This window comes from Perognathus longimembris, chromosome 12 (assembly GCF_023159225.1).
Source record: "Perognathus longimembris pacificus isolate PPM17 chromosome 12, ASM2315922v1, whole genome shotgun sequence".
NCBI classification, from domain to species: Eukaryota; Metazoa; Chordata; class Mammalia; order Rodentia; family Heteromyidae; genus Perognathus; species Perognathus longimembris.
Window position 1 is genome coordinate 52076615 of NC_063172.1, and position 27929 is coordinate 52104543.

At 40.6% G+C, this 27929-nt stretch overlaps 1 protein-coding gene across 1 annotated transcript in view; it reads left to right on the forward strand.

Annotated features, from left to right (window-relative positions):
• The first annotated feature begins 6990 nt into the window (after positions 1-6990).
• Tram1 (translocation associated membrane protein 1) overlaps positions 6991-27929 on the forward strand; it is a 35750-nt gene continuing 14811 nt past the window's right edge. Inside the window, exons 1-6 of the mRNA XM_048358505.1 lie at positions 6991-7299; positions 18029-18092; positions 19759-19880; positions 20001-20117; positions 21210-21268; positions 22828-22912. Coding sequence (XP_048214462.1) covers positions 7177-7299; positions 18029-18092; positions 19759-19880; positions 20001-20117; positions 21210-21268; positions 22828-22912 — 570 coding nt within the window. The 5' untranslated portion in view covers positions 6991-7176. The remainder of the gene's footprint in view (positions 7300-18028; positions 18093-19758; positions 19881-20000; positions 20118-21209; positions 21269-22827; positions 22913-27929) is intronic.

Sequence of the window (27929 nt, forward strand, 5' to 3'; positions counted from 1 at the left end):
TTTTCTCTTGACTCATTTAATGTTTGGTCCAATTCTCTGTTTAGTCACTAGCTTCTGAAACAATAATAACTAATAAAATATAGTCTGGTGTAACTGAACTCTTGTACATCCTCCACCAGTTCAACAAACATTACCTTTGGCCTGTTGCTTTAACTGTACCTTGGTCCCTTTCTCAAACCACCAATTCCTTTCATCACTCTCAGCCAACTTCACCCCTCTCTTTGATAATTTCTCTATCTTGAGGCCAGAGGTGGGGCTCACAATCTCTTCCCTCCCCAAACTAGTATAGCGCTGCTCTCTCTACTGGAAAACCTCTTTTCTTCAAGTCAGTTATGTAAAAGCCAGCTGCTCTTGCTGCAGAAGTAGAACTCTGTTCATAAATCTTTTAATGACCAAGTAAACTCTGTTAAATTCATTTTGTCTGAAGTTCTTTCAGCAATCCCAAACCAAAATTTGGATTACTGTCTTTCTTGTGTTATTCTTCCTGATTGCACCATCCATAAGGCCAAACCTCCACTCAGAGTTCTGAGACCTCTATCTCTACCAAACTTTCCTTCTTTCCCCCTTTTTTGCACAAGAAAAGGTGTCCTTCCTATGAAATATTAATCCTCCATAATCCAGTCTATGCTAAACCATAGAGACCTCAATCCATCAATTTTCCAGCCTCTCAGCAATGCTTTCAGTCTCTTGTTCTTCCTTTCTTCGGGTCATCTAAGCATCACATCATTCCAAAACAAATCTTATCTAGGTTCCCATTTTTCTCTTTCTTTATACAGTTGGCTCCCTCCTGCTCTTCAAAGAAACTTCTTGAAAACATTGTTTACACTTCCTGTTTCCATTTCCTTACTTTTCATGCATTACTTCCTGAAATTGGTCTCTTTTTATCAGAAAATCATTAACTCAGGCTTCCTTTTACTAAGGTAAAGATCTCTGCTTTGGGTTCCTTCAGCCTTCATGGGCCACAGGATCACAGTTCACCCTGCAGAGACACAGGATGCTATTCCCTGGGACCACAGTCTACTACACAGGATCACAGCCTTCTTAAAAAAAAAAATCAGTCTACGGGGCTGGGGATATGGCCTAGTGGCAAGAGTGCTTGCCTCGTATACGTGAGGCCCTGGGTTCAATTCCCCAGCACCACATATACAGAAAACAGCCAGAAGCGGCGCTGTGGCTCAAGTGGCAGAGTACTAGCCTTGAGCAAAAAGAAGCCAGGGACAGTGCTCAGGCCCTGAGTCCAAGCCCCAGGACTGGCAAAAAAAAAAAAAATCAGTCTACCCCACTGATCACAGTGTACCCCATGGGATCACAGTGGTCTACCCTCACCTCATCACAGTGGTCAGCTCCCACCTGATCACAGTGTACCCCACGGGATCACAGTGGTCTACCCTCACCTGATTACAGTGGTTGACTCCCACCTGATCACAGTGTACCCCACAGGATCACAGTCTATCCCACAGGTTCACCGTCTACAGGATCAGTCGATCCCACAGGATCACAGTCAGTCCCACAAAATCACAGTCTACTCTACAGCCTCAGTCTATCCCACAGTTTCACTGCCTACTCCACAGAATCACAGCCTAACCCCTCAGGAGTGAGATGGGAGGGTCACCTGTGGCTAGACTGTTGTTCATAGCTATAAACAGCCAGCTCTCTCTCTCAATCATCAGATCACCCCCAAGTACAATGTGTCACTAGGTCCTGTCAGTCTTAAGTAGTGGAACTCCCTGCAAATATAAATTTGTTTTATGGTTTCTTTCTTTTTTTTTTTTTTTGCCAGTCCTGGGCCTTGGACTCAGGGCCTGAGCACTGTCCCTGGCTTGTTTTTGCTCAAGGCTAGCACTCTGCCACTTGAGCCACAGTGCCACTTCTGGCCATTTTCCATATATGTGGTACTGGGGAATTGAACCCAGGGCTTCATGTATACGAGGTAGGCTCTCTTGCCACTAGGCCATATTCCCAGCCCCTGTTTTATGGTTTCTTTTCTCTTAATTGTCTTGTTATATTAAAGGGAGATTGCAATTACAAGCACAATTACAGAGGTGTTACAATTACACAAGTCAGTTAAAGAGTACATTCCTTTTTGGACAATGTCACTCCTCACCCCCCCCTTTGTTTTCCCCTCATGTCCTATTCCCACCCACAAGTTGTATAGGTAATTTTCTACATAGTATCTAGTGAGTATTACTGCTGCATCTGTTCACCCTTGGTCCTTACATTTCTGTGTCCCCTACCCGCTCAAAGATAGATGAACAAACAAGACAAAAAGAAAGAGAAAAGAACAGCAGCAGAGAAAGAAACTTCTTGTTTCTATTTCCTAGAGTTCATTTTGATAAACATCAAATTTTATATGACATTTTATATGACCAGAGGCACATAAACATCGCACCTTTGTATTCCGCTCCCGATTGTCCTCCTTTGGTCTCACTAGCATCCTGTATCATGTCCCAATGTGTTTTAAATCTAGCTTCTGTATTTTTATTATTTCCTTAGCATTATACGTTCAAGAAAATTATATGAGTTTCAAAGATCAATGTAATGGTTTCCCTTCCTCATAGAAATAGAGTTTCCATGAGCCCAACTTTAAACTTTTATTTTTTTTTATTTATTTTTTTTTTTTGGGCCAGTCCTGGGCTTTGGACTCAGGGCCTGAGCACTGTCCCTGGCTTCTTTTTTGCTCAAGGCTAGCACTCCGCCACTGGAGCCACAGCGCCGCTTCTGGCCGTTTTCTGTATATGTGGTGCTGGGGAATCGAACCTAGGGCCTCGTGTATCCGAGGCAGGCACTTTTGCCACTAGGCTATATCCCCAGCCCCCAACTTTAAACTTTTAAAAGTTACTATAAATAATATAATGATAGTATGTATGTAAACAGATACATGGCCTGCTTTTCCAAAAATGGTGCAGCAATCAAATTCTTCTTCTTTTTTTGGGGTGTGTGTGGGGGGGGGCAGTTATGGGGCTTGAACTAAGGGCCTAGGCCCTGTCCCTGAGATCTTTTGCTAGCCCTCTACCACTTTTAGTCACAGGTCCACTTTCATTTTTCTTTTTTTTTTTTTTGTTAGTTTGTTTTTTTGCCAGTCCTGGGCTTGAACTCAGGGCTTGAGCACTGTCCCTGGCTTCTTTTTGCTCAAGGCTAGCACTCTGCCACTTGAGTCACAGTGCCACTTCTGGCCATTTTCTATATATGTGGTGCTTAGGAATCGAACCCAGGGCTTCCTGTATACGAGGCAAGCACTCTTGCCACTAGGCCATATTCCCAGCCCCCACTTTCATTTTTCTGGTGGTTAATTGGAGATAAGAGTCTCATGGACTTTCCTACCAAGTTGCTCTGAACCTCAGTCTTCAGATCTGTGCCTTCTGACTAGCTAGGATTGCAGATGTGAGCCACCACTGCCTGGAATGGAGTCAAGTTCTAAAACAATTTTTTTAGGGATTTCTTATTAGTAGGCCTTAGCTTTGTAAGGAGGTTTCATTGTAGTGTGTGTGTGTGTGTGTGTGTGTGTGTGTGTGTGTACACACGTGCCTGTATAGGTACCCCTCATCAAGCTCAGGCCCTTCCCTCTCACTTTTCTTCCCTTCAGCTAATACCAGCCTCCAACAAAGCCTGTTTTGCTTTCCTGACATTCTTTTTGTATATTAATTGTACCACAGAATTTCACATGGTATCCTGACATGTCTTGCTTTAACTCAGGGCCTTACACTTGCTCTACTTACTTAAAGCTAGTGTTCTAACCTTTTAGCCATGACTCTAATCTGGCTTTTTGGTAGTTATTTGTGGACATGGTGTCTAGCAGACTGTAGTGATCTATTTCATCAAGCTAAGACACCCCCCGCCACCTACCAATAACCCCTAGCTCCCTAGCTCAGGACCGAGCTTTTAGCACATAGACTTTTTAAGTTCAAAACACTGGTAATGTGTGAAAAGTTTCTTTGGAAATTGATAAAAAAAATTATGCTAAAGTTCTGCTATAGTGACCATTACACAACTTAGTAAATACACTAAAATATTTGGAATGCATATTTTCAATAGGTAAACTCTGCAATGTATTATCTCAATAGAATTGTTTTTAAAAGTACAGTTGCGGACTGGGGATATGGCCTAGTGGCAAGAGTGCTTGCCTTGAATACATGAAGCCCTATGTTCAATTCCCTAGCACCACACAGACAGAAAATGCCCAGAAGTGGCGCTGTGGCTCAAGTGGCAGAGTGCTAGCCTTGAGCAAAAAGAAGCCAGGGACAGTGCTCAGGCCCCTGAGCTCAAGCCCCAGGACCAGCAAAAATAAATAAATAAATAAATAAATAAATAAATAAAAAAATAAAAAAAAGTACAGTTGCATCTTGAGAGACAGACAGGTTAGTACTGGGATTAGTAAAGGTTTTTAAGGGACTTGGGGAAACAGCAGACATTGCTGACCAGCTTTATGAGAGGACAAGAAAATATTCCAGAGGCAGCAGCGGACACAGAGGCCCAGCCAAGTGGTGGAAGCAGCACACCACAGCTCCACACAGTGAGCAGATAGTGACGCAGGTGCCAGGAGACCGACAGGGCTTCCAGGGCAGGTCTAGCGGGGCTGGTCCAGGTGTGTTTCATAGGCTGGGCCCAGTCTTAACGGCTAGTTATGTTAGCCTTCCATGAGAGACAGGGAAAAACATTAAACAATATTGAGCCTGCTAGAGGGATTATTGTAACATAAAAACTGGAAGTGAAACTTCCCTCAAGGAAGGGAAATACTAATACCCAACTAAATTTATAGAATCCCCAACTCCCTGCTAAACACTTTCCTTGGATCCTCTCATTTAATTGCTCAAGTGAGCGCCACAATTATTTCCATTTTATGGAACCCATATGGCCTCCTTCAAGTTTCAGGCAAATGCACCTTCCTCATGCTGTCCTTTATTTTACTCCTGGGTGCTTAATTCAATTTAACAATTTTACTTTGTAAATCTTCTTTAAGGACTTTTCTCCCCCTCACCACACTGAAAGCCCATACAAATGGGTTAATTCGAATATTTCCTTGAGTTCTGAATTCCAAAATGTCTGGCTCATGGTCAACTCCCAGTAAGTGAATACATGAATATATGAATACATGAAATAAATGAGGAAATTGAATCTCATAGAGTAACTTATCCATAATCATAAAGGTAGTAGGTTGCAAACACTAGCTTAATAACCTATATTCTTAGGCCACTTCATGATTCCACCAGTTAATATTGTAGGAAGAGATAAGTCTTCTCCTAGGACTAAGGCAGGGGTAAAGGGAATGGGGTTGCCTAGATTTGGTGAGGGACTGGTTATAGCAGGATGCTACAAGGACTAGATGTAAAGTGACTTTAGGTTTAGGTTTAGCAAGTGGGTAGTGGTGTTGTTTTGAGTTAAAAGAATATAAAGGGTGGAAATGGGGCTGTGGCTCAGGTGGCAGAGCGCTAGCCACAAGCGGAAAAAGCTCGGGGACAGCACCTAGGCCCAGAGTTCAAGCCCAACAACTAACAAAAAAGAATATAAAGGGCTCCTGATTGGGGAAAAAGTTGAAAGAGGAGTACATGTCTAATCAACAATATTGTTTAAATCATCTTCCAGGATTTTACCAAGTGTTGCTAATAAGAAATATAATAATCTTAGGAGAGGACCATAAAGACTCAATAGACATGTAAATATGATGATATAATAGTATTATCAAAATGTAAATTCAGCAGTGATATTCACTAGACACTATGTTGAAAATGAAGTATACAATTTAAGAAGGGGAAATTGGGAGAAAACAAGGGAAGAGGTAACACTGTTCAAAAACAAATGTACTCATTACCTGATCTATGTGACTGTAACCACTTTGTATAACACCTTACAATAATAAAAAAAATTGGGAAAATTTATCAAAATGAACTCCAAGAAATGGAAACAAGAAGTTTTTGTGTTGTTGTTGATGGTTTTTATTTCTGTTGTCTTGTTTTTAATCTGTTTTGGGGAGGGGACACAGAAAGGGTAGCACAAAGTGTGAATAAATGCAGCAGTGATACTCACTAGATACAATGTTGAAAATGAACTATACAACTTGTGGGTGGGGACCGGAGGGAAAAACTGGCAGAGCGCGAAGTTAGGGGTGACACTGTTCAAAAGAAATGTACTCATGGGCTGGGAATATGGCCTAGAGGCAAGAGTGCTTGCCTTGTATACATGAAGCCTGGGTTCGATTCCCCAGCACCACATATGTAGAAAACGGCCAGAAGTGGCCCTGTGGCTCAAGTGGGCAGAGTGCTAGCCTTGAGCAAAAAGAAGCCAGGGACAGTGCTCAGGCCCCGAGTCCAAGGCCCAGGCCAAAGAAAACAAGAAATGTACTCATTATCTAACGTAACCGCAGCACCTCTGTACATTACCTTGACGATAACAATATGTATGTAAAAAAACAGAAATATGGAATAGGCTGATTCCATCGTCTTCATTGTGTCAGTGTGTGTGTGGGGGGGATAAGGATAAAAAAGAACATAACTACGAAAAGTCCACAGAACGGATTAAATTAATTGTGAGGTTAATTTGTACAGCAGATGGGGGGGGGGAAAGATTAGGGGACCGTCCTTTGAGATTTTTCCTGCCAGTGGACAATCTGACCATCAGCATGGAAAAAGGCATTGGCACACCCAAGCCCAGAGGAGGCCACGCGCGCGGGAAAGCACGCCAGAGGACCTGCGTGCCTTCGCAGTCTGTTGACCAGGTCCAGAAAGCTCGCGCCTGTCCTCAAACGACTCCCAACTCCCAGCCTGGGATCGCAGCAGGGGCGCGCAGCAGGCATCCCGCTGCCCGCGGATACCCGACCGACCTCCGAACTCCAGGTGGCGCTGTGGGCTGGCAGGGGCTGCCCCGGCACGAGCGAGCGCCGTCTCCCGAGTGCGCATGCTCGCCCCTGCTGCGGGCTTGCCTTTTTTTTTTTTTTTTTTTTTTTTTCCTCTCTCGCTCTCTCGCTCTCTCTCTCTCCTTTTTTTTTTTTTTTTTTTTTTTTCCGGGCGGCCCGGCGGCTGCGTACTGGCTGTGAGATGGGAAGTGAAGCCCCAGCGAGCGGCGGCGGCGGGGCTGTGAGTAGCAGCCCGGGGGAGGCGGCAGCCGCGGCGGCGAGTCGGTGAGCAGCTGGAAGAGCGCGGAGCCGGGCGGAGCACCTGCAGGCACGGGAGGCGACCCCCCACTATGGCGATTCGCAAGAAGAGCAGCAAGAGCCCCCCGATCCTGAGCCATGAGTTCGTCCTGCAGAATCACGCGGACATCGTCTCCTGTGTGGCGATGGTCTTCCTGCTGGGGCTCATGTTCGAGGTGAGCCCGCCCCGCGCCCCAACCGCCCCCTCCGCTCCAGCCCCACCGACCCCCGCCGGGCCCGGGTCGCTGGCTTTGTGGCCCCTCCCTGCGGCCCCGATCGCAGTTGGTGGGGGGCGCGGGGGTGGGGGTGCTGCGGGATTCCCGGCGACGCGGCCCCAGCCCCGAGGGGCGGGCCTGCACCCCCCTCGTCCCGCCCGCCCCGAGGCCATCCCGGAGATGCGGGGCTCCCGCGGGCCTCGCCGGCGCCCCGCGGACTTGGGGGGTGGGGGAGAGCCGCGTCGCCCCTAGCCCCGGGCCCCGCCGCCCCCTCGGGCCGGCCGGCGGCGCCGCGCAGTTCCTGGTTCCCGCGAAGGGTTACGTGGCAGCCGGCGAGGGGCCGGCGGGCGGGGGCGGCCCAGCGCCGGGGAGCGGGCCGGGCGGGGACGGTGGGCGGATTGGGGGGTAGCCCTCTGTGGCTGCGGCTTGGGGGGGCGTAAGGGGAGGGGCGGTCCCAGGGATCGGGGTGACCGGGGAGGTTCCCCCCTCATCCCCTAGGGAGGATCAAGATTGGGGCGGGAGAGAAAGTGACGGAGCCCCGCGTGTGGTTGCTCGCTGCCTGTTTGGAGGGCGATGATGGCGGAGGGGGTGGGGGATGCACCCCGAGGCGATTCTTGACTTATTGCCACTTATCGAACTTTCTGCCCTGGCGCTGGTATTTGCCTTCCTAAGAATAAATTTTAAAAATTAAAAAGGAAAAAAAAAAACAAAAGAGGGGGTGGGGACACCTAAATCGAGGTTTCCAACAGCTTGCGCCGAGGAGTCGAGCCATCTCCTAGCTTGAAGCAGGAGGATGAGAATGTCAGGAGTGCGTAAATTCTCTTCCCACGTCTTTCGTGTTTGATGACTTGTTTAACAGCTGTTGAATGTGGTTAATAAACTTTGTAAGATGAACGTGTGACATGCTACGCTCCCCAGCTCCCCAGGACGCAAGCCCATTGCTTTTCCCTTTCAAACTTTTGGCCCCATGTCTCAGCCGATATACTCAATATTTTCCTTATTTACTAATTTGTCTCCTCTTCTCCTGACATGTAACCATAGTGAAGACAAAGATTATTCTTTTCTTTTCTTTTTTTTTTTTTTTGGCAGTTCTGGGGCTTGAACTCAGGGCCTGAGCACTGTCCCTGGCTTCTTTTTGCTCAAGGCTAGCATTCTACCTCTTGAGCCACAGCGCCACTTCTGGCTTTTTCTATATATGTGGTGCTGAGGAATTGAACCCAGGGCTTCATGCATGTGAGGCAAGCACTCTACCACTAGGACATATTCCCAGCCCGATTATTTTCTTTTACTAGTCCATTACCAATTCCAAGAATAGTGCTTTAAAAATATGAGTGAAATTAAGAATCTTGAGAAAACCAATGGAATAAAAGGATGCTGGGGAACCAAAAGATGACTGGGGTTTTTTGTTGTTTTTTTTTTACATTGTTGTTAGGTAACTTCATATTTTACTTTATTTTGTTTCTCTTCTCAGTGGGGTTTCTGAATCTAGCTAGAGATTTTATTCCTGATAGTTTCATGTATGGTTGAAACCACTACTTAAAGGGGTAGCAAGTTTAGCTGACAGGAAACAGACCAGAACTAACATATGCCACAGGCTTACTTCCTGACCCAAAGCTGAGATTCCATTTTTCTGCCCTTTAAAAGGAAATAAATATTACTTCTCTTGATAGAGCTATTGTTGCAAGGATGTTTAGACATGACAGTTTACAAAGTGTTTTATGAATGTGTAATATTACACTGATGAAAGCAGTTAAATAATAGGGGGTAATGAGGACAGGGAAGTGAGAGTTACCCAGGGTGTCAATCTCATTATGCTGTTTGAAATACTACAGCAAAACTCTGTGAACAATGAACATATACTTTACAAAATGAATGACAGGATTAAAAAAACAGGTCCTGTCCTGGTGTGGGTACGAGTGGGGAAGAGAGGCAACCCAGAGGGGTGAATATGATCAATATACTCTATGTACACGTTTAGAAATGGAAGTGAGGCTTGTTGAGATTGTTCTGGTGAGGGAAGAAGAGGGAGAGTGATGGAGGTGAGTCTGATCAGGGTAGATTTCATGCATATATAAACAAATCAAAATGAAACCCCTTTGTACCACTAATTGATGCTAATAAAAATGTGGAGGGTACAATTATAGTGTTGTGTTGGCATATATCTCTGTGGTAGAGTGCTTTATTTATTTATATATTCTTTTTGTTTTTCTTTTTTTCCTCAGTAAAGCTGGAGATGGAACTCTGGCTCCAGCATGTAAAGCAAATGCTCTATCACCTGAATTGCACTGTCAGCTTCCTGGGCTTGCTTTGGCATGTGCAAGGCCCTGGGTTCAAACAATAGCATCACAAAATAAGGGTGGTGAGGGAGGAAGGGATGGAGAGAGGGAGGGAAGGGGAGAGGGAAGGCATTTATACTCCAAATTTGAAACATACTTTCTTCTGTGATATTAAAGTATCAGAGGAGTATATATACTCAAAGTATATATTCTTTCTTCTCTGATATATTTCTGTATATGCAACATGTGGTAGAACTCCTGATTGTGCAACCATCATTCAGGAATACCATGACTTGTAAGGCAAATGATCTGAATGAATTAGAATGTAAATCAGAAATCCTGACATTTGGTAGTGCTATAACTTTGCTTTTGTATAAACTATTTCACATTCTTTCACCACATTCAGGAGAGTTCACCACTCAAACTTTGCTAAGTTAGCAAATGAGTAGATTTCCACCTTTATGTCAGCCCTAAGTTTAGAGTTTTGTTTTTTGCCAGACCTGGGGCTTGAACTCTGGGCCTAGGCACTGTCCTTGAACTTCTTTTTGTTCTAGGCTAGTGCTCTAGCACTTCTACCACTTGAGCCCCAACACCAACACCACTTCTGGCTTTTTTGAGTAGTTTATTGGAGATAAGAGTCTCATGGACTTTCCTGCCTGGGCTGGCTTGGCTGGGATCCTCAGATCTCAGCCTCCTAAGTAGCTAGGATTACAGGCCTGAGACACTGGTGAGGGGCTAAATGGGAGTTTCTAGAGTTATTCCCAAAGAAGTGTTCAAATGGTGCACAGAAGAGGGAAGTTTGTACAAACTGTTTGCTGTCCTTACCATATGTTAAGAGTTTTAAAATAGTGAAAACATGTTACCTGCCTATTAATTTCATGAGTTTTGCTATTTGACTAAAAAGAATTGATGCTGTTTTTTAGTTAACATAATTATAGAATTACAGTTTTGAAGTTGAGATTTTTTGCAGAACTGTTAATGAGTTTCTATAAGTATATTGAGGAAATGGCAGAGGATTTATGAGATAAGAAATGATGTACTATATTACAGCCAAAATGAAGAAGCTAAGTGGGTGTACTATAAAACTAAATGGATCCACATTCAAGTAAGGGCCTATGGGAGCTTAAAGCTTCTTTATCTGTAACATAGGCCTCATTGGCTTATTGAGAGAATCAAGTTTACTAACTTGTATCATGCCTTGGTCTGTGTTCAGCTGACAAGAACATAACTTTTATCCTTGGAAATTCATCATTGTTGGAAAATAGATGGCAGCATTTTTAAATGAGGTCTAACAGTTAATATGAAAAAGACTAAATAGACTGAAAAGTTTGATAAGTAATCTGATTAGGGGAAATGAAAGAAGAATTTCCAGGAACTTTATATTGGTGAAAAAAAGTTCTTGTAAGTGTTGCAATTGTAGTTTTTTGTTTTGTTTTGTTTGTTTGTTTTTACAGTCAGTAACTGTCCACAGAACGTAAGTGTAATTATGGCTTCATCTTTGAATTAGGACAATTTGAACAGTCAAAAAAAAAACCACATTATTTGAGAAAGCTTTCTAAAAGTAAGGATGCATAAGAGGAGTTCAGCGTTAGGAATTCACAAAGAAATAGTTCCTTCTAGAAGGGAGTGACTGTCCACTCAGAGGGTCAAGAATCTGGGGGTTGCTCGTGCCTTTCAAGGATCTTTACAGCTAAAACAATCTTGGAACTATTTTGGAGCCCTGTTTTATTTTTAAGTATGGCTTGTCTTAATGACAAAATTTGCTTTCCTTTTCTCTCTCTAGCTTTTAAAGAATTGTATACATGGTAGTGAAATGGAATTTGATATTCAGAAATTGGCTTTACTTTTCAGGAACCTGGTGTGTGTAGCAACTTAAGAGAGTTCTGAATAATTCGTATTTTTTTAAATAAATGGGGACCAATGGTATTAATGTCCAAGCAATCATAAGCTGTTACTTTTACTTTTTAAGAGTAGTTTTTGTAACATTTATATTCCAGAGTAATGTATCTTTGTATTTACTAGTTTAAACTAAAGGAGTTCTGAGTGGGTTGTGAAGTATAAAAGGCCTTTAAATGTCTAGGAAAATGAGTTCTGATTTAATTCTCTTATTAGCCTTTTTGGGTTTTGTACATATTTTACTTCTTATTCTGCTTAATGTCACATGCTAAACTAACTGGATGCTAGATTTTAATTTTACTTCAAAGCCTAACATAAAAGGATAATTGAATTTTTGTTGCTTTTAAGATTTTATACTAAATTTTGAAGAATTTCATTTGATTGTAAGGGACTGTAACACAAAGTTTTCTTAGCTGTGGTAATGGTAACCTCATATTACAAACCAGAGACAGGAAGTCGAGGCAGGGAGTCAGTGCATGTATGTGAAGTCTAAACAAAGAAAGCTACATAAAATTCAGTAATCAACTTTATTAAGATGGTCACATGAAATTTTGTTAACTCTGAAAGCTTCTGTCCACATTCTGTAATGAATCGTTGCCCAAATTTTAATATATTAGCTTTAGTAGACTTTTCTATTCACGTCATCTTCATCACCATCTCACTTTGGAACTCTCTTTAAGGGCCAAGTTGTAGTCTTTTTGTGTTTCTCTCTTTCTCTCTCTCTCTCTTTCCTTACTTCCTTCCATCCGTCCATCCATCCATCCATCTGCCTGCTTGCCTGTCAATCTATCTGTCTGTCTGTCTGTCTGTCTTTTTTGATTATGTAGATCTGATTTTTCTCCAGGTCTTGAGTTCCAGTATAACAGAGTTCAGCCATAGACTTACCTGCTATTCTGCTACTTATCATAAGCTATGCTGCTTCTCTGTTTCTTTTCTGCTTTGAGGATACTTTGCTCTTTTCCTGTCCTTCAGTACATTGGTGCTCTCCCTGCTTTGCCTTTTTTTTCTCCTTTCATGTTTTTTACTCAGGGCTGGGGATATGGCCCAGTGGCAAGAGTGCTTGCTTCATATGTTTTACTCTCCTTTATCTGTAGGGATGCTCCTAAATCCTGAGTGGATGCCCCCAAACACATACACTACCAATCCTTACGTATTCTCGTTCTTTTCCTATTCATACAGCCCTGTAATAAAGTATAACGAATTAGGTGTAGCAGGAACTTAATAATAAAATAGAACAATTATAATAGTACACTGTAATGTAGATTAGGTGAATTTGGTCTCCTACAAAATATGGTTATTATGTTGTACTTGTCCCTGTGGCAAGAAGAGATGATACAGAATGAGATGAAGTAAGGTGAATGCAAGGGTTAGTCTGCAAATAAGGGCCCCTTACCCAAGCTCTACCTTGATGGTTAATCTGATAACCAGCTCTAATTACCAGGCCAGTAACACATACAACATGGATACACTGCACAAACATGACTTCTGTCCTGGACTAGATGGAGTGAGACAGCACAGGATTGCATCATACTACTTAGAACAGCCCACAGCTTAAAACTTATGTTTATTTCTGGAATTTTCCATTTAATATTTTCAGACTACTATTGACTATGAATAACTGAAATTTCAGGAAGTGAAACTGAGTAAAGGAGGTGACTGTTTCTGCCTTTTCCTTTTTTCATTTTCTTTGAGACAGGGTCTCAACATAAAGCCCAGGATGTACTCAAAATTCTAGATTCTCCTTGCCTCAGCCTCCTGAGTGCTAATATTATAGGTCTGTGCCACCACATCTAGCTGTTTCTGACTTTTCTATGCCTCTCAATTCACAGATTGTTGAGGGATACCAAAAAAGTTACACACTTGTACTGCTGGATAATAGTACAATCAGGTTTTTAATCTCAGACATTAGCAATATCCATTGATGTTTTACTTTTCCTAGCCAACTCCTTTTCATGTAAGAACTAGATACATACTCTTTATTCAGGTCCCCATTATTGCTTAGCATGTAACAGTACAACAACAACAAAAAAATAGGCTGATCAGATACAGATTTCTTCCATGTCTTGCCTTTTGAATTTCTGTATCTTATCTATCTTGTACATTGCGGTTTTGATCATCTTTCATACTAAAACCTAGATTGCTGTAAAAGCCGGAACTTTGACACACCAGTATAAAATCACACCATGGACTTCACATGACAGATTGTGCTCAAAACATAGAGGAATTAAGAATTTTTTAAAAAATTACCTTCAGGGCTGGGGATATGGCCTAGTGGCAAGAGTGCCTGCCTCATATACATGAGGCCCTGGGTTCGATTCCCCAGCACCACATATACAGAAAATGGCCAGAAGTGGCGCTGTAGCTCAAGTAGCAGAGTGCTAGCCTTGAGCAAAAAGAAGCCAGGGACAGTGCTCAGGCCCTGAGTCCAAGCCCCAGGACTGGCAAAAAAAAAAAAAAAAAAAAAAAAATAATTACCTTCAGGATAGGTATAGAAATTGTATCTGGAACATGAATGAATTCTTCGGTTAGAGTCCCATCCCTAAGATTTCTTACTCACATATGGAGGCATTCCAAAATCGTAAGAGATTCGAAATCCAAAATTCTTCTGATTCCGAACATTTTGGAAAAGGGAGATGCCACAAGTCTACCTGTGCTACAGCTCCTCCCCAGCCTTAGAGGGCACATTTGAGGACTCTGTCCTTACAGTTTCCTTCCTTACCAGGTCTTTCCAGCCATCATCTCCTTTTTCCCATCCTGTGTGCTTAGCCTCCCTCTTTTCCCTAGCGCTTTCCCGGTTGCCCACACATGCAAGCTCTGTCTCCCAACTAAAAACAATACCAATCTTGACTTGGTATCTACTGAATCTCACGTTCTCTTCTTGTTACGCTCTTCAGCTCAGTGCATTTCGCTGCTTCTCTCAGTACTTTGTTGGATCCACTCAAGCCTTGGCCAGTGAGGCTTAAATTTTCTGGGCTGTAGCCCTCTCCCTGCAGGCCACACCCCTGTTGAGCATTTAACTTTGTTAACCTGTCCCCTTTTTGAAACATTTTCCTCACTTTGTGGATGCCAGGCTGTCTTCATTCTCTCTATCCCTCTGGGTAATTCTCTTCATTGTGAGGACTGTGTTGGTTTGCTTTCTGTTAATTTACAAAAGAAAAAGTTGATTTTGGCTCACAGTTTTGGAGGCTTCAGTCTGTAGTTATTTGGCCCTCTTGCTTTTGGGCTTGTGGCAAGACAGTTCATAATGGTGGAGTACATATGGAGGAACAAACACTATTCACCTCAAAAGTCAGCAGCTGGGCAGCGATGTCTCACACCTATAATCCTACCTACTGAGGAGGCTAAGATCTGAGGATCGTGGTTCAAAGCCAGCCAGGGAAGGAAAATTTGTGAGACTCTTACTTCCAATTAACCAGCAGAAAACCGGAAGTGGTGCTGTTGCTCAAGTGGTAGAACACTAGCCTTTAGCTGAAGTGCTCAAGGACACTGCCCAGGCCCAGAGTTCAAGCCCTACTACTGACAGAAAGAAGTGGGAAAGTCAAAGTAGAGAGGTGGTACAGGAAGAGAGAGAGTGGGTGTGCACGGCACCTTTCCTCACCCCCACCTCCCAAGCAACTTTGGAGGTCATACCTCCACTCACCAGAGACCTCCCATTAGGTTCTACCTCTTTTTTTTTTTTGGCCAGTCCTGGGCCTTGGACTCAGGGCCTGAGCACTGTCCCTGGCTTCTTCCCGCTCAAGGCTAGCACTCTGCCACTTGAGCCACAGCGCCGCTTCTGGCCGTTTTCTGTATATGTGGTGCTGGGGAATCGAACCTAGGGCCTCGTGTATCCGAGGCAGGCACTCTTGCCACTAGGCTATATCCCCAGCCCCTAGGTTCTACCTCTTAAACACTCTAGCACCCTTCTGTACACCACACGTGGACCTTTATCCAAATTATAACAGGACTTCAGGGTTGGCTTTGTCTCTGCCCTTTCCACAGGTCTGATATCTTTTCTGCAAATACAACATACCTTCCATATAGGATTTCTGTACTTCGCAGCTCAGTTTCTGTCTGGAAATAGAAATCTTTAAGCTAGCCCTCCCTGCACTTTCTCTACTTGTTTCTATCACAGAAATCTCAGGATGTCCAAAACTCACTTTCTTCTCTTTCATCTCAGGTCTGTTCTTTTTGTTTTGTTTTGTTTTGGCCAGTCCTGGGTTTGGACTCAGGGCCTGAGCACTGTCCCTGGCTTGTTTTTGCTCAAGGCTACCACTCTGCCACTTGAGCCACAGCGCCACTTCTGGCCATTTTCTGTATATGTGGTGCTGGGGAATTGAACCTAGGACCTCCCGTATACGAGGCGAGCACTCTTGCCACTAGGCCATATCCCCAGCCCAGGTCTGTTCTTTTTGTTTTTCATACTTTTATTATGAATAGTTGTTCAGTAGCAGTAGAGTGCTTGCCTAGCATGCATGAAGCCCTGGGTTCCATTTTTCAGCACCAAAGCTGAAAGTAGCGCTGTGGCTCAAGTGGCAGAGTGCTAGCCTTGAGCAAAAAGAAGCCAGGGACAGTGCTTAGACCCTGATTTTAAGCCCCACAACTGGCACACACACACACACACACACACACACACAAAAGATGTTCCATCTGTAAATAAACATCAATAATCTTGGACTTTTTTTTTGTCTTATTTACCAATCCCTAGTCTATTTCCTAAGCATCTCCTCTGTCCACTACCACTGTGTTCTTTTAGGCCTTTTTGTGGTCTCTTGAAAAGCCGCCTACTTAACTTGCTTGCTTACTCTTAAGTGGTATTTTGTCTCTGTCAGGTAATAATCTGTGTGCAGTACTATTGACCAGTTGCCTAATATTTGCCAGGCTTCATAGTAGGCTCTGAGAATACTGTGACAGACAGAAGTAGGCATTGTCCTAGCACTTACAGTGTTTAACTTTGTGAAGAATGAGATACAAATGAGTATGAGTATATCAAAGCATGTGTTTTGAGGGAAGGTAAGACAATTCTCAGGGAACCTGACAAAAAAAATGTCCTACTCTAAGAAGACCAGAAAGGCTTCCTTGAAGTGATTGAATGGAGATCTAAACAAGACTCTTCTTAACAATGCCAGGATTTTGTGGTGGAAGGACAGCCTGGGCCCCAAGAGTAAGAGGAAATGAAGGTGAGGTTGTGGAGGCATTGAGGAGTCACACATGGAGTTGTTAATGGAGCACAGGCTACATGATCCTAAAAAGACAGGTGGGGTAGGGAACATGATGAAACAGCTAGAAGATTATTGTAGTTGTGGGGTACAGAGGATTTGAGGGGGCTTGAGAGCCTACTTAGGCTATAGTCAGCACTCTTTCTAAAAAGTATAAATATGTATTTCCTTAACATCCTCCAGTCGTGTGAAAATAAAACCTGAACTACTCAAGTCAACAAGGTACTTTCAAAGCACTCAATTATTTCTGGACTTTTCTGCTGCCTTCCCTAATGACGTACGTGCTACAATTGTCACCATATTTACTGCTGCTTTACCTTGTTCTACCTGTACTGCCCTCTTCACCCTCTGCTGCTTCTCTGGGGCAGGGAAGACTTTGGTTTGCCAGCATCATGTTGGGAACAGCTCCCACACCTTCCTGAGAAGTATTTCCAGAACAAGCTTCATTTCTTACCTCAGGAAAGGAAGTTCATTGTTTGTCCTGTCTTCTCACTTTGCGTTCTGTTGACACTGACTTGATGATGGTGTTGCAGCAGTTTTATTTCCCTGTCCTTTTGCCACACCTGAGCTTGGAGGCTGGTTTTATTTTGTTTCCTTGGGTATTTTTTGTTTTTGTGCTTGTCCTGATGCTTGAACTCAGGTTTTTGTTCAAGGCTACCACTTGAGCCACAGTGCTCCTTCCAGCTTTTTTTTTTTTTTTTTGAGTTGTTTGTTGGGGATCAGTGTCTCCTATATTTTCCTGCCCAAGCTGGCTTCAAACCTCAATCCTCTGATCTCAGCTCCAGAGTAGCTAGAATTATAGGTATGAGGCACCAGCAGTATCTACCCCTGTTTATCCATTCTAAGCTATTCTACTTTCTATGCTGACCATTTTCCTTTTACTAATAGTCAGACACTTAAACATTTAGCCATGCCAGCTGTTTGGGAGATTAATACTTAGGTGCTACATTTGATATGTTTTTCTTATGCTATGTGTGCTTTTATTAAATTACATTTAAAAACTCTGTTGATAGGAGCTTTGTGTTTCTTACAGAGTTCTGTGGTAGAGAATCATTTGTGAAATCATTGTTTACTGTAACTGCAAGAAGGTGTCACTTAAAGTTGGGGGTGAATTACATAGTCTCATTTAAATTGCAGAATACTTGGGTGAATTATCATAACTCCCACACTCAACCCAAGACTTGAGGAACTCCATTGCACCTCTGGGAGTGTCTACCATAATTCAGTTCTTAGATTTGGGAACTGAATCTATGTTTTTATACCTGGTCTATTTCTTTGAAGAGGGTCATAAACTCAACTTTTTTTTCCCTTTCTTTCTAGATAACAGCAAAAGCATCTATCATTTTTGTTACTCTTCAGTATAATGTTACTCTCCCTGCAACAGGTAGGTAGTGTTCATTAAGAATTTCCTATTTATTTAAATAGTTCAGTTGAATAAACTTGGAAGTATTCACAAACATTTAATTCTGCATTAATCCTCATAGCCCATGATTAGACTCATTATTTTGACGGTTTTGTTATATAAATTCTGATGGTTGATTTGGGTTGATTTTGTCCTACACATTGTATCAGAACCCATTTTGTGTGTTTAATGTTTATTGTCTTTTTTATGTGTGTGAGTGGCCATGAAATTCCACTAAAGAACCTTATGAATTCTTTTTCCAATGATTTATAAGAGAACCTTTAACAATCGATATATTAAACTTGTTCAGTGTCCTTATTCAGTTGAGGCTTTTATGGGCACAGTGTAGTGTTTCAGTTTTTCTGATCTATATAAGTTATATTTTGTATCTAAACTAGTCTTTATTATAATACATAATTATTTTGTTTGCTTTTTTATTGTGTTCTACCTCTTAGCAATCATTTTGATTAGAGAGAATGTCAGTAAACTTTAGGAATTACTGGATAGTTACCTCCAAACTATACTTTAGGTTTTTAATCTCAGAAAGTTTTATTTCTAAATTTGCAGTGTGAGAATCAAGTTGTTCTAGGAAGTTAGCTGTAGTTGAATATAGTAGTATAATTAACTAGTGTGAGTGAGAGATTGAGATACTTGGTTAATTAAATGTGAATACATTCAAGCAGTTATGAGATACATAATCATTGAATGGGATTTTGGTTCAGTTATATATAATTGTGTAAATTCTTCATTTAATCACTCAGATATCAGATAGCATAAAACTACAATGTTGTTTTGACATTTAATTTTTCCAGAGAATTCTATCTTGCCTAAATAGACTGTACACATAAAGCTTGAGAACAAGTATCAGCACCTCACGATTTGATGACTTGTCTTGAAAGCAATTGCAAGCATTAAAAATTTTGAGTATGGGCTGGGAATGTAGCTTAGTGGTAGAGTGCTTACCTAGCATGCATGAAGCCCTAGGTTCAATTCCTCAATATCACATAAACAGAAAAGGCTGGAAGTGGCACTGTACTCAAGTGGTAGAATGCTAGCTAGCCTTGAGCAAAAGAAGTTCAGGGACAGTGCCAGGCTCTGAGTTCAAGCTCCAGGACTGGCAAAAAAAAAAAAAAAATAGTTTTTTGAGTAGTACTGGTCCCTGCCTCTATTGCTAAATCAAGACTAAGCCTGCTAAAAATCAAGTCAGTCTTTCTACCAAAATGAAAATGAGGTAGTATCTCATTTCAGAGTAGGAAGTTTCAAAAGTTCCTGAAAAGACAAGCTAAGAGGTCAAGGGTCACTCTGTCAGTCTGATCTATGCCCTGAGATCATGCCAGGTTAGTGAGTGGGGTCCCCTCCCCTGGGTTATTTTTGGTCTTTGATGGAGTTACTAACATGTGTCTAGTCTTTGTAAGAAATTTCTGTAGCTTTGGGTTTTTAGATAGCATTCTCCTCTGTTTTTATAGCCCCCTAAGACCTGAGATGCCTAGGAGCAAATTATCTGTGATGTTTCTAGAGGCCTTTTTTTAAAAACAACAACAACAAGCTGGGCTAGTCTTTTGTTTGTTTCTATAACTATGTTGTATTTAGTGCTGTTTTTATAATCTTATGTATATTTTTGTGTATGTGTGTCCTTTTTGGCCTTCAGAGGAACAAGCTACTGAATCAGCATCCCTTTATTACTATGGTATCAAAGATTTGGCTACAGTTTTCTTCTACATGCTAGTGGCGATAATTATTCATGCCATAATTCAAGAATATGTGTTGGATGTAAGTATTCAATCTTAGAAATCTCTATTTTGTAAAGTTCTAGCTGTCCGCGCTATGATAGTCATATATTAAATACATTATAACTTACTTTTAATTACTAACAACTGTTTTTATTTTTAGAAAATTAACAGACGAATGCACTTCTCCAAAACGAAGCACAGCAAGTTCAACGAATCTGGTCAGCTTAGTGCATTCTACCTTTTTGCTTGTGTTTGGGGCACATTCATTTTAATCTCTGTAAGTATGTCATTCTTAGTATTGTTCTCCTTTTTCTCTAAGATCAGAAACTCTATTAAAGTGACAGTATAAATTAAGCATGCTAGTCATCAATGTCTCTGGCAGTTTTTTTTTATACAGAAAAAAAAGTCAGTTCAGTTTCAAAAGGCCTTGTAGGGGCTAGGAATGTGGTCTAGTGGTAGAGTGTATACATGAAGCCCAGGGTTCGATTCCTCAGCACCACATAATAGAAAAAGCGAGAAGTGATGCTGTGGCTCAAGTGGTAGAGTGCTAGCCTTGAACAAAAGAAGCCAGGGACAGTGCTCAGACCCTGAGGTCAAGCCCCAGGGTGGGGGTGGGTGGGGGGATGGGGGGATGTGGGGACCTTGTACATTTGTATTATAATCATTCTAGGGATTAGTTTTTATATCTTATGGTCATTTGCAGGTATCACTATAGTAGCAAAAGAAACGTTAATGAGAGTCTAGGTCACATGAACTATAATGTTTCCTGTCACTCCATCCTTTAAAAACAGTCCAATTGTTTTCCAAACAACTTAAAATGTATAACTTTTCAGGGAAAACAATCAAAATCTTGGGTTGTCTCACTCTAGTGATGAGAGAGAAGGCAGTATCAACTTTAATCTCTGAAAATAATCTTATATTTGTATACTACTTTATGGTTTCCACACTTTTGATTTTATTAGGCACATAATTTTTAAATTGTCCTATTAAAAATGACTAACTGAAATTTCCACTTAATGTCAGGGATGAGATTAAAATCAACTTTTCAAACAGTGTACACTCACTCCGTTTTGCTTTGCCGTTTTTATGATCCATATATATATATATATATATATGTAAATTTCAGTTTACAATCTGCTGTATACCTTTGTATACCTTTTTCTGAAAACTTACACAGTTCTTTAGGAAAATGTCCTGTTATGAAGTTGTGGGGGAAGTTTGTTTTATTCTTAAATACATAATCAATTCAAATAAGCAATTAAAGTGGTAATAAAAACAATTAAGAAGACTTTCATATGATGTTTCAAATGTAATCTGAGGAACTAAATGTTTGCATGATACTTAAAGGTTACTATCTCTTCTTTCTCAGGAAAACTACATCTCAGATCCAACTATTTTGTGGCGGGCTTATCCTCATAGCTTGATGACGTAAGTCATTTTTAATAGGCCTTTTCTTTATTAAAAACTGATCATATCACAAGCAGATTCATTATTACTATTCTCATTAGAAATTTAGGCAAATATATAAAATAGGTGAAATTGTCTTGACAGTCTCTAAGACAAATGATTTTAACAATCAATTTTATTTAATATGTAATTTGATACTCCTTGTTTTCTCTTTATTCATCTTTATCCTTGTTCTTAATGGCTCTATCTTCTTCATATTTTTCATCGTCCCTACTCCCCATCTCTTCGCATTCCTTTTTTAATTTGGTTCAACTATTTGGCTGCTTGCATTTAGGTATTATAAGGTTTCTATGTAGTGCTTTCAGGAGCTCAGTGGTTATGAAGATGTTTAGATAAGTTAGTCATTTCTTCTAACTTTCCTCTTGTCTACTACCCCTAATTCCATATTCATTTTCATTGCTATTTTGTTTATATTGGTTTATATTTTGTATGGATTCTACTTATGGTCCTGACTGTTCTATCTATGTAAGTCTTATATTGCCCAAGACTACTTTAATAGTGGTGAGAACTCTCCTTTCAATTTTGGACCCTTTACTTTGCGGGGTAGATTGTAGGTGCTTGTCATCTGCCATCTCACTAAGTACCACCTCTAATCCTCAGTAAATACATTGTGATGTGAGAATTGGAGAAAAAGACTTGAAGAAAGACAAGAATAATATGACTATATATCTTTGTTTATAAGTCTAGCAATAATATCAACTGTGTCATCTTTCTGACTTTAAAAAATTATACTCAGTGAGCTTTTACAAAATGGAGTTATAAAAATTAGACTTTACGTGGAACTATTTCCTCAGAAATGAGTTTATTTGATGGCTTTGTGTATGTCATTTTAGACTTCTGCGGAAGAGGGAAAGGAAGGGAGGAAAAAGTGGAAACAGAAGGGTCAGAAGGAAATAATGTAAAGAGGAGACAATTGTTGTGGACTGATCTCATGGGAGACCCTCCTGTGCCTTACTCTTGTCTTATTCCAGTGTTTTTTCCATGTTCCAACCAATACTTCCCCTATAGAAGAAAACAGGATATTTGACTTAGGAATTGTCTCAGATTCCAGTGATAATTAATGTCTGAACCTTTGCTTTGTGCTGATCCTTTTCTTTCTGGCCTATATTAATTATACAAAATAGTGTTTTTTATTGTGATACTTGGCCAGCGTTTTTTTTTTCTCGTTGTTTGCCTTTTGATGAAATCTTACAGATCTGTGGGTTGATTGGTTCTTTGTGTTTCTAGTTGCTACCATGACCTATTAATCAGTATTAATTCACTCACAGATAAGAGGCTCTGGCTTCTCTCAGACAGCTTGTGAAGTAGCCACTGCCTTCAGATGCTATCTGCCTGGTATTTTGCTGCAGTGGCTGATGGGTAGAGCTCTGCTTGGGCCCTAGAGGATCATGGCTGCTGAGGAGTTGCTGTCTGAAATGATAGCACAAAGATAACTGCTGGTGTCCTGATTTCCAGTGTTCATTTACTTTATTCTTTTAAAAATAATATGTTTTAAGATACTTTTTGCTTCTGTTGTACAGATTTCAAATGAAGTTTTTCTACATCTCCCAGTTGGCTTACTGGCTGCATGCTTTCCCCGAACTCTACTTCCAGAAAACCAAAAAAGTAAGTTGGTATTTTTATACATGTAAAAATTGTCTTGTCATTTTTTTTCTTCTTTTTGTGAATTCACTCTCAACTATTCCTCCATCATTCTTTCATCTTCCTTTTTCTGCAAAGACTAAGATTCTTCTTCTTTTTTTCTTCTTTTTCTTTTTGTCAGTTGTGGGGCTTGAACTCAGGGCCTAGGTGCTGTCCCTGAGCTCTTTTGCTCAAGGCTAGTACTCTGCCACTTTGCACCATAGCTCCATTTCCCCTTCAGTATTTCTTTTTTTTTTTGCCAGTCCTGGGCCTTGGACTCAGGGCCTGAGCACTGTCCCTAGCTTTCTTTTGCTCAAGGCTAGCACTCTGCCACTTGAGCCACAGCGCCACTTCTGGCTGTTTTGTATATATGTGGTGCTGGGGAATCGAACCCAGGGCTTCATGTATACGAGGCAAGCACTCTTGCCACTAGGCCATATCCCCAGCCCCCCTTCAGTATTTCTTAAAGAAAAAAAGAAAACTTTAAACTTAGTGGAGGAATTTTTCATTTGACCTACTAATGGCTCATTTTTAATTTATATTAGTGGTAACTTAAAGGAAATTAAAATTTAATCAAAAGTTTTAAATGTAAGTTATCATGTTGATATTTTAAGCTATTTATTTCACAAATAAGACAAACAAGGATTTGTCAGATCACAGCTAGCAGTTGTGTAATTCCCAGGAAAAATTCAATGTTGGCAACAAAAAGTAAACCATGGTTAAATATTCACCAGTGAAGCCTTTCCTGAAAAGGGTGGAACATTCCCTTTTTAGCATGTGGGAAAGATGTTTGTTTAAGCAATATGTAAACTCCTGGAGTGCTGCAGTATCCTCTTTTCTAATTTTTCCCACTTTCTGGAGTGGGCTTCTGTGGTATCACAAAAGTCAACTTTCTTTTCTTTATTTAACTTCTTTCCCGTGAAATCTATATTCCTTCCCTCCTTCCTACTTTCAACTAAAGTCAAACTGCTTAGTTTGTCTCCTAGGATCTCTCCCCGTGCGTTGCCTCTTCCGTGGCCTCTCCTCCTTCCTGCTTTCCTCCTGCTTCATCCATGCTGACATTGTCTAGTGACAGAATCCCAGCACATCAGTGCTTTTCCCTTTAATAAGTTAGCTGAGCACTTGCATGCCTGCGGTGGTGATGTCCACATGGGACAAGCTGTATGGAACTGACTTCAGAGTATGTCAGTTGAAGGGAAGTAGGTGGGGCTACCGAAGAAAGTTTTGTTACTTATTAATAACTATTATGGGTGAGTTATTGAGAGAGAGGGATTTGTTTGATTCCTTGTCAGATGTATGTATATTTACATTTGTTCACTTTCAAAATGTTACCTCTCTTTAACCTTCTTTCTTACTTTGAGAAGGCTTCTAAGTAGAAGTATGACAGCCTGTGTAGTGACCAGGTTATTCCGTATTTCCAAGAGCCAAAGACGCTTGTTTTCCATTCATATTGCAAATAGGTAATTCATGTTATAGGCCCTTGATTGTTTTTGTGTTCTGAGTCTTGTTTTTATTGATGTTTTCTGCTAGGTTAGAAAACAGCATAAAGTTCGAAGCTGTATAGTTTAGCACACTAGTTCTTGTGTATGTGTGTGCACGTGCACACACACGCACGTCTTATGTGTATGCTGTCTTGGGACTTGAACTCTAGGCCTGGATGCTGTCTCTCAACTTTTGTGCTCAAGGCTAGCACTCTACTACTTGAGCCACAGCTCTGCTTCCAGCTTTTTGGTGATTAAATGGAGATAGAGTCTAATGGACTTTCCTGTCCGGGTTGGCTTCACATTGTGATCAGATCTCAGCCTCTTCCTGAGTAGCTAGGATTACAGGCACGAGACGCCAGCACCTGGCACACGCTCATTTAATTTATTTAATGTTGATTTCTTTTATACATTGTTTTTTCAGTGAAGTTGACTGTAAAGATTAGAATGAATATCCTTATGTATTTAAAATGTTTGACTTGAAACTATATTCAGATAAAATTACTAGGCTTACAGTTGCCAGTAGCCCTTCCATGTTTAGTGAGCTTCTTATGTGCCTCATGGAAACTGTACTGTCCAAAATGGCAGCCACTAGCCATATGTAAACTAATAAAATGAAACTAAGAAAAAACAAACACTTTCTTGGCCACATAAGCCATTTTAAGTGCCCATTAAAATACATGGCTAAATTACCTACCAATTTGGATAGAAGTTTTTGTTTGTTGATAGCATCTTGCTGTATAGCTCAGTCTGTCTTAGAACTTGCTGTATAGCATAAGCTAACCTTGAACTCATGATCCTCTTGCCTCACCTCCAAATGTTGGAATTAGAGGCATGTGCCACCAAGCATAGCCTAGACAGATTTGTAGACTATGTCTGGGGCTGTGCAAAGTTTAGTTACACTGTGCTACTGATCAAAGTTTCTTGGTATCTTAGTACCATGGCCCAAATATTTTGGGTTTTCTTCAGCTATTTGTGTACCTGTGGACATTATACTTCTAGGTTTCATTATTAATCCACTCCTCTTGGTTGGGTTTTTTTATCCTGGTATGTAATAAGGGAACATTTCAAAGTAATTGTTCATTTTAGTTCTTGAAGCTTTTTCTCTTACCAATTCCTGCCAGATGGCATTTCTCCAGAAATGCAATCTAATTTTTATAGAATAATTTGCATAACTTAGAACTTAACTGAAACTATTTTTAATACCTACATGTGACAGTTGAAAGTAACTGTTTCAAGTAATTAACATAATTTGCAAGCAACAGCTGCATATGTGTTAAGCTGTTTCTTAAAATTTACTCTATGAAAATTATTTTGGAAGAACTCTTTGCTGGAAGAAACTTGTACAGTGATTGTTTTGAACCAGTCTATAGAAAAGAAAGGAAGGGAAGAGAGGAAAGGAATGCTGTTAGGAGCAGTTTGAGAAGTACTACTCACAAATACCTTCGTTTCTTTTAAAAAGAAAATTTAAACCACATATATTATGTACACTTCAGCCTGAAACAGTTTCTCATTTGTCCATGAGAAGATTCAAAATACCATTTTTTTTTAGCCAGGCACATAGCACATATCTTGTGGTCCCAGTTACTCAGGAAGCTGAGCGAGGAGGATTGCTTGAGCCCAGAGTTTTTATACCAGCCTGAGCAGTAGACGAAGAGACACTGACTGTCTCAGATAATAGTAATGGTAATAATAATTTCAGCCAACTTAACTTATAAACTTTTAGGAAATTCATAAGATAATCAGACGTTTTATTTCTAATTCAAAATGTAAGTACAGGATGGCTCCATTTGGGACTTGAAGGAAAATCTTTGTCTTTTATTTGAGAATATATGTGATAGTTTAAGTGAAGTTTGTTAGTGCAGTACAGTCAAGAAATGTATTTTCTTATCAAAGTGGAATTCTAAAATTACCCTTTTTAATGAAAAGATGTTGAGATAGCTGAAAATACCACTTAAAGTTATTTATAATTTTAGGATTTATGATTTAAGTGTACTGTACTTACTCCATATGCCATGAAAAACAAAATTTTCTGAATTTTGAGTTATTTCATTATTCTGTCCACGTATAAACTACTAAACATTAAGAGTGTATAAGAACTTTAGCCAGGCACCAGTGGCTATCAGTTGTAATCCTAGCTACTCAGGAGGCTAAAACCTGAAGAATTGTGGTTTGAAGCCAGCCTGGGAACTAAAGTTCAAGAGACTGTATCTCCTATTAACCAACAAAAAGCCAGAGGCATGGCAGAAGTGGTAGAGTGCCAGTCATAAGCAAGAAAACGGAGAACTTTAGGCTCTGAGTTCCAGACCTAGTGCCAGCACCAAAAAAAGGAAGAAAGGAAAATAGAATTAGAAACACTTTTCTAATAGCTAACTAATTTTATATAAATGTATAGATGTGTGTGTACACACACACACATTTCCCTGCAAGTATTTTAAAAATCATTAATCTTATATCACTCATTTTGACTTCTAGGAACATGTTAATATAACAAAATCATAGAATGGCATAGGAAATGTGTTGAGAAGCCAAAGTAGCTTCTTGGTAGAGTACTGATGAGCCATCCTTGGACAGCTTCCTGACTCGTTGATTTAAATCTGTAGTGTGACTAATGAACTGGTTTCATAAACTCCCTCTGAGAAGGCCAAATTTCACCCAGCCTCCTTAGTTCCCTCCTGATTCCTACACTCTGCATTAAACTTGTAAGCTCCAGTCTGTGGTACTAGACAAGGTTTTTGTTGTCAGTCTCAATCATGTGACTACCAAGCCTGAATGGGCTTTAATGCCAGAATGTTGAAGTACTTTGCCCTACAACAGCAATGCTAAAAGCTACCTATATATCATTTAAAAAACCATCTCTGTACTGTTGTATTTTCTTAACCATTTGAGTATGCCTTTTTCTAGGGTATTTGTTCTCCTGTTAACCACAATCCCACTACTCCTTGTAGTATTACACTCATATCTATCCCTCATTTTATTTGGTTTGGTATTGTTGTTATTGTGACAGCTTTTTATCCCCATTGTGCAGAGAGATGAACTAATTGACCAGAAATGTAGATTTCACTAAAATAATTGATTCAATCTTCCTAATAAGTGACATTTATATAAAATAGTTTTTCAGTGGTTGGTGTTTTGCTTTGACTTATAAGGTTTTATGTAATGAAATGAATTCAGTCAGCAGTTCAAAGACCTAAAAAGCTGCCAGGTGTCACACCTATAATCCTAGCTACTCAGAAGGCTAAGACTTATGATTACGGTTCAACACAGGAAAGTTCATGAGATGCGTATCTCCAATTAACTACCAGAAAACCAGACGTGAAGCTGTAGCTCAAGTGGTAGAGTGCTACCCTTTAACAACAACAACAACAAAAATCTCAGAGATTGCACCCAGGTCTCAAGTTTAAGTCCCAGGACCAGCACCAAAAACAAAACCTACAAAACTTCTCCAATAAGAATCAAGGGTTTCTTTGGTCTTTGTTCTCACTGGAGATTAGGAATATTGACTCATAGATCTGAAGGAA